The sequence below is a fragment of the Eurypyga helias genome, unplaced genomic scaffold, assembly GCF_000690775.1.
Source record: "Eurypyga helias isolate BGI_N326 unplaced genomic scaffold, ASM69077v1 scaffold10235, whole genome shotgun sequence".
Classification (NCBI taxonomy): Eukaryota; Metazoa; Chordata; class Aves; order Eurypygiformes; family Eurypygidae; genus Eurypyga; species Eurypyga helias.
Genome location: NW_010249480.1, coordinates 5966 through 17378, shown reverse-complemented (window position 1 = coordinate 17378; position 11413 = coordinate 5966). Strand labels below are relative to the sequence as shown.

General features: G+C 43.8%; 1 protein-coding gene across 1 annotated transcript in view; it reads right to left on the bottom strand.

Annotated features, from left to right (window-relative positions):
• Positions 1 to 2048: 2048 nt before the first annotated feature.
• The window catches only part of LOC104509432 (protein cramped-like), a gene marked incomplete at both ends in the record, with an annotated part of 14638 nt that continues 5273 nt past the window's right edge, over positions 2049 to 11413 (bottom strand). Inside the window, 4 exons of the mRNA XM_010151372.1 lie at positions 2049 to 3314; positions 4355 to 4436; positions 7875 to 7998; positions 8677 to 8762. Coding sequence (XP_010149674.1) covers positions 2049 to 3314; positions 4355 to 4436; positions 7875 to 7998; positions 8677 to 8762 — 1558 coding nt within the window. The remainder of the gene's footprint in view (positions 3315 to 4354; positions 4437 to 7874; positions 7999 to 8676; positions 8763 to 11413) is intronic.

Sequence of the window (11413 nt, the reverse complement as noted above, 5' to 3'; positions counted from 1 at the left end):
TGTTGTTTTTAATTCAGTGGAAAACTCATTTTCTTCAACTCTAACCATCCAGAGGGCTCTTCTGGTTGGAAGCATACCTGGACAAAAATATTTTGCTCTTGATTAGAATTAAGTAGAGACAAATAGTTTTGGTTTTTTTCCCATCCCTTCTCCTATTTCATACTGTAACACTACAATAACAAGGAGCACAAGGCAAGGTGCTTTACTAATAACTGGATAAGGCTGGAAAATTAAGTTGTTTAAATGCTTTTCTAGAAAATGCACCCTTTTCAAGTAATCTGCGGTGCCACCACAAACATAAAATTACCACCCACACTTTGGTATGGTGCAAATGCACTTTGCCAGTTTGTTTTATACTGGCAATCTCAATTTAAAGGAATGAACCTCAGTACAGTTGGCCACTTTGGTTTTGTTACATATTGAGAAAACAGCAGGGACAATCAATCCTTCCTCTGTTAAAGTACCCTGTGGCAAAAATATTATGGTTTCTGTCATTAATTAATGAAATGCAGAGAATTTAAGAGACAGAATTTTCAACAAGTCTACAGTGCTTTCAATTAGGCAATAAATAACCTCGCCTTTGGAGTATGTATCAGTCCCACGGCATTCACTGCCACAAGAAGAGTATCTCTTTCTGAAACACAGTGAGTATAAAGTGGTGTTTCACAAATAAACAGTTATGTTGCTTCATTTTATTGGCATATACAATATGGTACATATCTGAAAGAGCTCCATTATTTTTCAGGAGCACTACACTACTTCGATTAAGACATTAAGAGTGCTGAAGTGAGAGAACACTTGCAAATAATAACTGCTGGGTTCCTTCCCCCTATTCTACCCCTCTCTCCCAAGTCTGAGGAGATGTCCTTCTTTCTAGTTTGTGATTGTTTTATCATGTCATTCCTGGCCATCATGTATGTCACCAGAAGTAGATGCCAAAAGCAGATTCATTGTTACAGATCTCCGAGATGTCAAACCAAAAGTCTTTATACTTTAAACAAAGTCTGCATCTGGAGCTGCATCTGAGCAAAGCTGGTTTAAAGTCTATAAAATCCTACATCCTATGTCTATAAAATCAGGATCAAAAGGAGCTTTGGGAAGGGGGTGGTTAGGTCTTCACCAACAAAGAAAGACCAAAGAACTACACGTGTCTGGGAACTGCGATACGTTTAAATCCTATGCTGGAATATGATGCAAATAGTATCTTCAACTACTTGTATCTCCATCACAGGAATTCAGTCACATCTGTTTAATTCAGTCTTTTTGGTCTTTAAAAGGATGTTTTACAAAGGTTCAATCGGTTGCTCTAGGTGGAAATGGATGCCTAAGTATCACAGGGGCAGATCTTAAACATTGATTACAATGCACAAGAAATGTGCATCCTCAGTTGTCTGCCTAAGGAAGAAGGTATTTTTCTGTGTCTGTTAAACAAATATCCTAGTGGGAACTTTTAGAAAAATCCCTGTGGCAGGCACAGTTATATGGGCTATGCTATCCCAAAGAAGTAAGTTATTTTCACACTTAGTGTAACTTGAGTTACTTACACTTAGTGTAACAACATAAACATTGGAAATTAAGGGTTGCAGTTTTCACACGGAACATTAATCTCATCTCCCTTTGTCAACTAGGCTCCTTTTCCCACAAAAGGTTGGACCAGATGATCTTCCAAGGTCCCTTCCAACCTGGGCTGTTCTATGAACCTGAGAGAATAGAAGGCAATTATCTAACCTAACCTCATGACTGACCTTTTCAGCAGTGACATTAAATGTTCACAGTAATACCACTGAGACTCACAGCAAACCAGAAACTGAAGGGCAGTGTAAACAGCAAATGCAGTATGTTGAAGAAAAGACCACTCTGTAGCGAGCCAGCTGTGTTGTGGGTTTGTCTGGGGTTTTTTTTCTGGTTCTTGGTTTTTGTTTTAAACAGAAGAATTTCCAAGATCTTGACAAGGTTGGTTACTGATTTACTATGAAAACAAGACTGGACAATTATTCCCCAGACCAAATAAAGGTTTAGCATCTGGAGCATGAACAAGAGCTACTTACTGGTTTGGGATTGACTTCAGTAGAGATGAGTTTTAAAAGGCAGTTTAAGAGTCTCTGCTTGTGAAAGGTGGTACATGCAGGAACAGCACTTGACTCAGGTGTTTGCTCCCTTGCATCCTGGGTTTCTGGCTCCAAGACAGCCAACCAGTCATATTCCAGCTGCAGCTTGTTCGGTTTGCCCATCATGAGGTAGACTTCCGCCAGCGTAAGGCTCTCAGAAGTTCGCAGACTCCATCCTTCTTCTCTAACCTGTTGAGAGAGCCGGCTTGGGTCATCTTTAAGAGACTTTGCACTAGATTGTCCCTGAGGTGGAGGTGGAAATGAGGAGCCCAGCTTCTCTTGAGAATCCTCCATTACTGTGTCTGTTATATCCTTGGTACAAGCATCAAGCAGCTGGCCCTGACTGTGGCCAGCCTGAGTGTCATATCTGGATGTGCCACTGCTGGGTGAAGCCACACCACCTCTTGGTAGCTGTGAATACGAGTCAGATGTGTCTGTGCTCCTCCCACTTGGAAAAGTCACAGGAGAAGTATCACCAGCTGCTGGAGTAGAGTCCTTCCCATGCACTTTGTCTGTGCAAAAACATTTCTCTGGGACGATCAGGTCCTGACAGGACTTCATGTACCGTGGGAATGGATCAAGCAGAGAGAGCTCCTCCACATCAGGGATCTTACCGCAAGCACAAGCGGTGCTGCACGTTGGTAGCACAGCTGCTTGCTCACTAGCCAAAGCCTCTCTGCCCTCCACACAAAAGGCCACTGAGCTCAGGTTTTCACAGTTCCCTCCTGGATCTTGAAGTCCAGAAGGTGGTTTCTGGAGAGAATTAGTGATGCCAAGATTTGAGGGTGTTCCTTCCACCAGGCCAGACTCTGGGGTACCATCTTCAGTGCTTGCAGAAACCTCAGCTGTGGACTGAGAGGTTCTGCTTGACTCTGTAGTGCTCTCTGTCCTTCCAACACCCTTAACTTCTGTTCCCCGCGTGTATTTTAGCTGTCCCCTAGCTGTCCCCTGACCGCTCTGTATGCCTAGGATTTGTGCAGGGGGTATTAAGTGAGAGTCTTTTGTGTTCTGTTTGCATTTGCCAGTTTCCTGCCAATGCACCGTGCAGAAAGCCTTGGAGTGGACCACCCTGGCTACCCCAGGCAGTGGAGTGAGTGTACAGTTCTCTCCTGGAAAGAGATGGAGCATCACTTTCTCCTCTGAGAAGCTGCCTCTCATTTCCGAGTCTCTGGAGTCTTGAAGCTGCCGTTCTTCTAGTGTTTTACGCTAAAAAAAGATGTGTCAAAGAATATAACAATCATCTGACCCTTCCAAACAAGCACCTAGTAGTCTATTTTGCAAGTTAAAAAAAAAAAAAAAGCAGCTGATCAAGGACATGTTCTTTATTTGGCATAGATATGAAGACTCTTATGATCAGAAATTAAGTCCTTTTGTGGTGGTAAGACTACACTGAAGGCCTGCTACAAGAACAAATTAGATCTCAGTTCCAGACAAAGTTACTTCTCTCTGCTTCACACACCACTGTAATTGTAAAAATCCCAACCAACAAACCCCAACAACACCAAGAAAAAACCCCAACGTCACTGCACAGCAAAACAGACTCCCCTTCCTGTGCAGTAACCTCCACCTTGCATGTTCTGACATCCTTCTAAGGTTTAAGTGCTATGCTGCTCCTTCTTCTAGGCTCACAGATTAAAAAGAAAAGCCTGAAATAAAGGACTAAGAACAGCATACCAGGTCAATGGGAGAACAGAATGGCTGTTAACTCACAAATCCTCTCCAGGGATCAAAGTTCAGAAGTAGGGATATCTCTAATGTTGTCTGGCTCAGAGAGCACATGTAGCATAACAGGTAGCAGCAGCTACACAGACAAGGAGCTTAAGAATTCATTTGATGAAACTGCATGAAGCAAGTGGAAAGAGCTGTCCTGTCCTTAATCTCGCTGCTGAAACTGAAAAGAAGATTCTAAGTTATCCAGGCTCCTGTGGCGGTCACCCATCTATAATGAAACAGACTAAACTCACTGTTTAAGGAAATTAAATAAAAGGCAGGGAGCTTCATTTGTTACTAACTAGCTTTTCAGGGCATCATAGTAGAGACTACTTAAGGCAAAAGTGTAATACTATGGCATTTCCCATGAAAGGTTTCATTAGGGACGCTGAGATACTGATGTCTGTCTTCACTAAGCACAGGCGTGTAGATTTGTGAAGTAGAATCACATTTCTGATCAAAAAACGACCACAGAACGGTAAGGGAATTGCTTCCAGGACACAGCATACAGAACAGACTAAGCAGAAAAAGGATACAATACGGACTTCGTGGAGAGCCCACTTCTGCTTCAGGAACTCAATGAGGCTAGAGACCTTCCGATGTAACTCCACAATCATTCTGTATGCAAGATAAACAAAGCAAGGGAACAGAAAAAATGTCAGAAGTTCAAATCACAGTCTCGATACTAGAATGGGAATTAAGGGAAGAAACTGGCATTTCTTCCAAGCATAGAGCGAGAATGCAGCTACCACTCCCAAGCTCTAAGGAAAAAAACCCAAGAAAAACAAAAACGTATTAGCCCACACTTCAAAATCTTGATGATTCACAACTGAGAAAGATCTAAAAGTTTATCAGATAAATCTGATAGCCATGATTGAAGATACCAGTTCCTCCAGATGGAAGATAGGAAAAGATGGCAAGATTTAGTTAAACTGAAAAAGTGTAGGCAAGGCCCAAAGCTACAACATGAAGTACAGAAAGAAAAAAGGACACCATTACCACCTCCATTTACTTTTTGCCTTCAGAGCATTCGAAAAAATAAGCCTAATGCTAAAAATTTTCATTCTCCTGTCTGCATGATCTTCGGTCATTACACTGAAGTACTCTGAAAGAACAATCAGCATCACAGAGACCTTGTGATCTCTACCAGTGTTTTGGACTAGATGTAAGTGCTCAAGCTGCCATTTTTGGACACAAACAGCAGCACCAACAACATTTTGCAGGGAGGAGGTTAAACTACAAATACCTTCATTTCTGCTAGTACCACTGTGTTGCAGTTGACATGTTCAAAATCTTGGTGCAGGTGCCTCTGACTGTTTTACTTCCCTCCCCTGTGTCTCTGGCTCATAGTACATTCAATACAAATTTTAGTAAAGCTAGTGCTGCACTGTCCTGGTCCCAGGCAGCGATGAGCTGCTCTCCTGAGGCAGGCTGTAAGATTTTGTTTCATTCCATAATACATCAAGCTTAGTGGTCACTGTTACCCCCTGTACTGGCAGTGCCGGAGGCTTGCAGAGGCCAGACCCAAAAGTTGGGGGTGGGGTGGGGTGTCACTCCGGAGGTTCTTGCCAGGAGATGCCAGTGATACTAGATGGAGTAAGTGGGTTGCCCTGATCACACAATGATCACATACAGGGAATCCCAGTCACCCAGGAATCTTGGAAGTGATCACGGACTGGCCAGAAGGCAAAGACTTTGAAATGTCACCAGAGGAGGAGGTGATATGTGCAAAAGAGGCCCCTTTGTACAATTAACTGCCAGAGAAGCAGTATGCCCGTTTATTGACGGGTCTGGCCACATGTCATGTGGAATGCTGTTCCACATCGGGGTTGGAAAGCTGCTGTGTGGAGTCCCACCCGACAGCTGCAGAGACTGCTGAAGGCCAAGGTAAATCCAGTCGGTTTGCCCAGGTAAAGGCCATCCAGTTGGCTTTGGACGTTGCTGAACAAGAGAAATGGGAAGTGCTTTAACCTCTACACTGGCTCGTGGATGGTGGCAAATGCCCTGGAGGGATAGCTACAGCAGTGGAAACAGAGAAACCGGCACTACAGAGGCAAACCCATCTGGGCTGCTGCATTATGGCCAGATGGTGCTGCCCGGCTAGACAACCTGGTCGTCAGAGTGTGCCATGTCGATGCCACGGGGTGCCAGGTGCATATCCTGTACCCCATGCCACTGCCCAAAATACCATCTTGGGCCTTGAAAGGCAAGTCCTGTGGCAACACAGCACCCCAGAAAGGATTGAATCAGACAACAGGACTCATTCCCACAACAGCCTCCTAGACACTTGGGCTGAAGAACATGGCATTGAGTGGGGGTACCACATCCCCTACCATGCACCAGTCCTGGGGATTGTCACACGGTGCAATGGGCTGTTAAAGACCACCCTGAGAGCAATGGGGGGGTGGGACACTCAGGAAATGGGATACCAACTTGGCAAAGGCCACTTGACTAGTTAATACCAGGGGATTAATGCCAGCCAATCCTGCTGGCCCTGCCCAATCAAAACTCTTACAGACTGTAGGAGGAAATATTAATGCATATTAAATATGCTGGGAACAACAGTCTGGGTTACTCCCGTCTCGGGCAAAGGCAAACCCACCCGTGGGGTTGCTTTCGCTCAAGGACCTGGGCACAGTTGGTGGGCAATGAGAGAAGGTGGGAGAGTCCGCTGTGTGCCTCACACAGGGGGGTTTGATTCTGGGAGAAAACAGCCCATCAATTACAGTGCATGAGGGACATGAACTGCTGCCACTAACCCCTGTGCTGAGCTCTGTGTTGCAGCACTCGCTGTGGCAGAGACCACCCCACCCTGCAGAGGTCCTGCCTTGCCAGAAGCGCAGCAGGGACCCGGCCTGAGCTGGCTTCGGTGCCCAACGACCCCGTGCCAACACTCCACCTTTCCTGTCCTGAGTGACCCCACACCTGATGGAACCTGAAGGCAGGGACTAATGGACACTGTGCCAAGATGATCCACAGACTGAGGGAATGATGTCTGTGTGGGATGGGATGGGGGGCAGACTATGGATGGAAGAGTGTGGGACATGAGCCTGATGTAAATGCTATGAAACAAGGGGTAGAGAATGTCCTGGTCCCAGGTACAGATGCGCTGCTCTCCTGGGGCAGTCTATAAGATTTTGTTTAATTCCATAATGCATCAAGCTGAGTAGTCACTGTTACCCCCTGTACCAGCAGTGCTGGGAGCGAGCCCAGGGGGAAGTTTGCAGAGGCCTGACCTGGAAGTTGGGGGAGGGGGAGTCACCCTGGAGGTTCCGGCCAGTAGCGCATTGTCCCCCGCCTTGGCAGCACAGTCTTTGTCCGGACCTTGTGTCAGGTGATTAGCAGACAGTCAGCATATTTTGTCAGGCAGATTGCTCTGGGAAGGGGCACTTGAAGGTTTTCTTTCCCCCTGCTCTGGGTTCCTGGGCTCAGGGAGGGGGCTTTGGATTTATTTTTGCTTGTTGTCCTGGAACCTGGCTGTGTCCACCGACAGATGGTAAGATCCTCTATCATTTGTTCTATTTTCCTGCTCTTTTAATTACCTATTAGCAATAGCATTGTTAGTAACTCCCTAAATTTCATTTATATAATTAAGTAGTTCTTATCTGAACTTTTTATGAGCCTCCCTTGTTTTTTCCTCTGACCCTTCCTCACTGGGAGGGAGGGGAGAGTGGCAGAGCGATTGGTGGTGCTGAATTGCTCGACAGGGCTAAACCACAACATGCGTATCTCCATTTTCCATGCAGTCTGCGCTGACAACTAGGCCTACATGGCAGGAAGTATATTCATCTTCAACTCTGGTAGCTCCTATCATTACTCACATTAAAAGCATAAAGAACAATAGTAATCTAATATTCAGGTCTGGTATATCATGTTTACAACAATCATGTACTCTGGTTGGGTAAAGCCTTCAGAGTAAGCACATTTAGGCACATTGCATTGTCAAAGATGAACTGCCCAGTTGTCAAAAGAGAACTCCGAAGAGAGAAAGGTGCAAGAACGCTGCTCATATATTTCCCTGTTCTATTCTGAGCACCAGAACCAGTATTTCATTACCTAAGTCGTGGATTCTGGGCAAGACTCTGCACTCGAGCCCATGCGTGATTATTCCGTGGCTGCAGCTCCACAGGAACCTTGAGAGGAAGACGTACTGGCTTCTGATCCTCTTCATCACTAATGCCTGAAGGGAGATGAAGGACAAAGTGTCAAAGCCAGGACAACTCAGAACACTATATGCTGGTTACATGAAAAAAATCTGACATCAGCATCACCTACAGGCAACTTAGGAAGCTCAGCTTCACCAGTGGAGCCTGCTTCCTTAAACATATGGGAACAGGAGGTAGTCCTTCACCAGTGGAGCCTGCTTCCTTAGATTACCTCCTGTTCCCATATGTTTATTTTTTTCCTTGGACACTGCAGTGGTACTGAAGCTTCCAGTTGAGCAAGCAGTGTCAAAATCAGGTAGCTGGAAACTCTGAACAAGAACAGTATTTCAGATCTTTAAACTGCACTCATTCAAAATACTACTGGTTATTCACTGGCACAAGGGACTAAACTTCACATACAGTGAAAGCACAACTGGTAAAGCAGTAGCGATCTTGTTCGTGTAACTGTGTCCTTTTTCATTTAGCTAGTGACATATTCCAAGACTCAGAGAGCTGGGTGGGTCTTAAACTTATTAGGATTATTCAAGCAAACAGGATAAGTAATACAATAGGGACATATCTGTGCCCAATACAAATGTGAAATAGTACAAATTCCCCTGCCAGTGATGTACACATCAAAGCAGACCTACTCTCTCTCATATTCTCCCTACCATCTGTTAAAGCCCTTTCAAATTCCAGCATCTCTTACTTACCATCTGGATCACACAGTTTCTTCAAAGCCCTGCACATTGGAGCTTTGATACGAAGGTTTCTGCCTTTGTACCGAACAGTTGTAGCCCTGAATACATTGAAAGAGAAGTATTTACAAGAATCATTAACAAAAGTTTGCGAGTACATGCATATATGGGACACAGAGTCAAATACAATCATGAATATAGGAATGAACAAAGAAATGTAAGGGTTTTCAGTGCAAATTCACAAGAGCATTGAATCTTTTCTACGTTATAGAAATGCTACTCTTGTGACCCTCCTCTTCCAGACTTTCATGAAACACTGGGCTGTCCTCTTAGGAAGGGACTGCTATTTTATGAAGCAGAACAGAACTCTGTTACTTTGGCTGAAGAGTACCCTCAGAGACAGTTTATTCTTGAAAGACAAGTGCTTTTGCTTTAGTGTCTTCTTTATTCTCTAAGTCTTCATTAAGGGAAGAAAATGTCTGAAGTTTCTGAAATCTTCCATTCTAGAATATCAACACCACATCTGTTGCAGAAATGAGGTCTAACAGCTTGTGCAGGAATCTGAACAAAGTAACTGTTACAGCATGGTTTCACTGGCTTTTAGCTTCAATACCACATTAACAGCTATGAAGATCCCTTATAAGATCCTTACATGGCAAGAGGCCGTTTTTGTTTTCACACAGTGCAACTGTGTGATTTCTCCACTCCGTCAGCCCTGTTTTCTTTTTCTAAAAGCTTCAGAGGCAGGCATCAAGACCAATGAAGTTACTTATGGCAGTGTTTACTACCTAATACTTAAGGCAGTAAGGATCAACCAGCATAGATCCAGCAGGCTTGAACACAAGTCCTTGCAAGTAAAATGAAAGAAATTAAAAAGAATATTGCTACAGCAGGATCTTATTTTCTCCTATTCTACAGGGAAGACAACATGAGGTGGAAGGAGCACTTGTCTACACTACTAAGAGGGAAATCCGCAAAAGGGCAGCGGACATGAAGCCAGACCTGTGAAGATGGAGTTAATGAGGTGAGCAGGTCAGAAGTTTCAGTCACTAGGATGTGAGCTTCAACAGATTCAGAATGTCCCAGGGCTGGAAAGTCAATTTCCTCAACCTGCACTGAGCTACCAGAAGGTACTCTTTCTAACACAGAGGTAGTGAGGCTCAGCTCATGAAAAGAGAAGGCTCTGAAGTTCTGTGGAGAAACTAGCAATAGCACTACTTCAGAAAAAATAAAGAAGACCCAAGAGCTACTTGCCTGGATCTAAACAGTGCTTCCTATTTCCTCATCTGCACAGCTGCCTAACAGAAGCATTGTTGTTACCTCTCCTCGTTCCATTTAGGACTAACTTGAGTTGTTTGAAGATGTGGGTCCCACCAAGTGCAACCATCAACCTCGGCCAGTGGAAAGACTCTTAGATGAGGACACAGTAACAGTGGCGGATATCTAGTCCACGACACAAGGTAATGATAAAGTAAAACTTCCTCTTGCCACTGCAATGGACACTTAGCCTTAATGCATGAGGCTCAATACTCTTGTCATTAGATTAAAGTGCATGATTATAACAAGAAAACCAGCATGCTTTAGAAGTTAAACCTCCTGAAAATAAGCTTAACATATACAGCTAACACCCTTTTTTTTTTTTAATGTGTAAATAAACCAGGTTTCAATATAAGTGAGAACAACTTCACTGTGAATCAAACCAAGCTCACTTATGTCAAGTTAATGGGGACTGAAATGTATAAATACAGGAAACATGACTACAAATTCTGCTGCTCTCGAATTCAGCTGGTCGGTGTTTTGTCAACTTCTCTCTTGGGTCTCAATCTTTAGGTGAAGAATCTCCACTTTTCTTCAGGAGCCCAAACTTTGGTCTCAGCCAGCAGTCAGAAGTGGCAGCCTAGTATAAACGTGCCTGGCACAAAAACTGAGGGATTTGGTAGAACCTAGAGGATTTAGGTAAATAAAAACTCTAGATACATGTTACATTTCTTTGTACAGTGCTTATTATTATTTCCTCCAAGAACAGTAACTGAAACAACAGCTGAGGACCGGAAGTCTTCAACTTTTACCACACCTCCTAGAAATGTCTCTTCCAGTTTTACACTCAAGTAACACGTGATTCACAACCACCACCCTTTGCTTTTATCTGCAGGGATTCAGTGAAAGCTGCATTTATGCTATTACCACTAATGCTGTTCATCACATGTAATTTTATAAAGCTCATGTTGGATGATGATGATAGGATGATAGCACACCCAACTGCTAGAAAATGTGGTCTGGGAATGCGATAGTATGTTTGTACAGAAAACAATGCCACTGCATGAACATGCCAAAATTGTCTTCCTTGTTCTTGCAAGGAGTTAATTACAGCATTACAGCAATCACAACAACAGTTGTAATGATTTCCTTAGTTAGTGAAGACAAGCCTAGATGTTCCCTCCTGTTCTAGTGGAAAACACAATTTCACAATAGCCCCGTAGAAAAATCCACTAAAGCCAGTAAAGAGAAATCCCACAATTCAATGCACCTTGAAACAGGTTGCTAACTGCAAACTTACACTACTTTCATAGAGCAAATTCTTTTGACTACTTGTCAACTTGACTGAGACTCTCCTCCTCCCTGCATCTTGATTTCAGACAATGCAACACCTTTTTATCAAATGTGCCCTTGAAGTAGCTGCATGCAAGTGAAGAGTCAAGAAACAGCATTATTATTGTAACTTCGACAGTTTAAGGGTGTAAGTGAGATGATG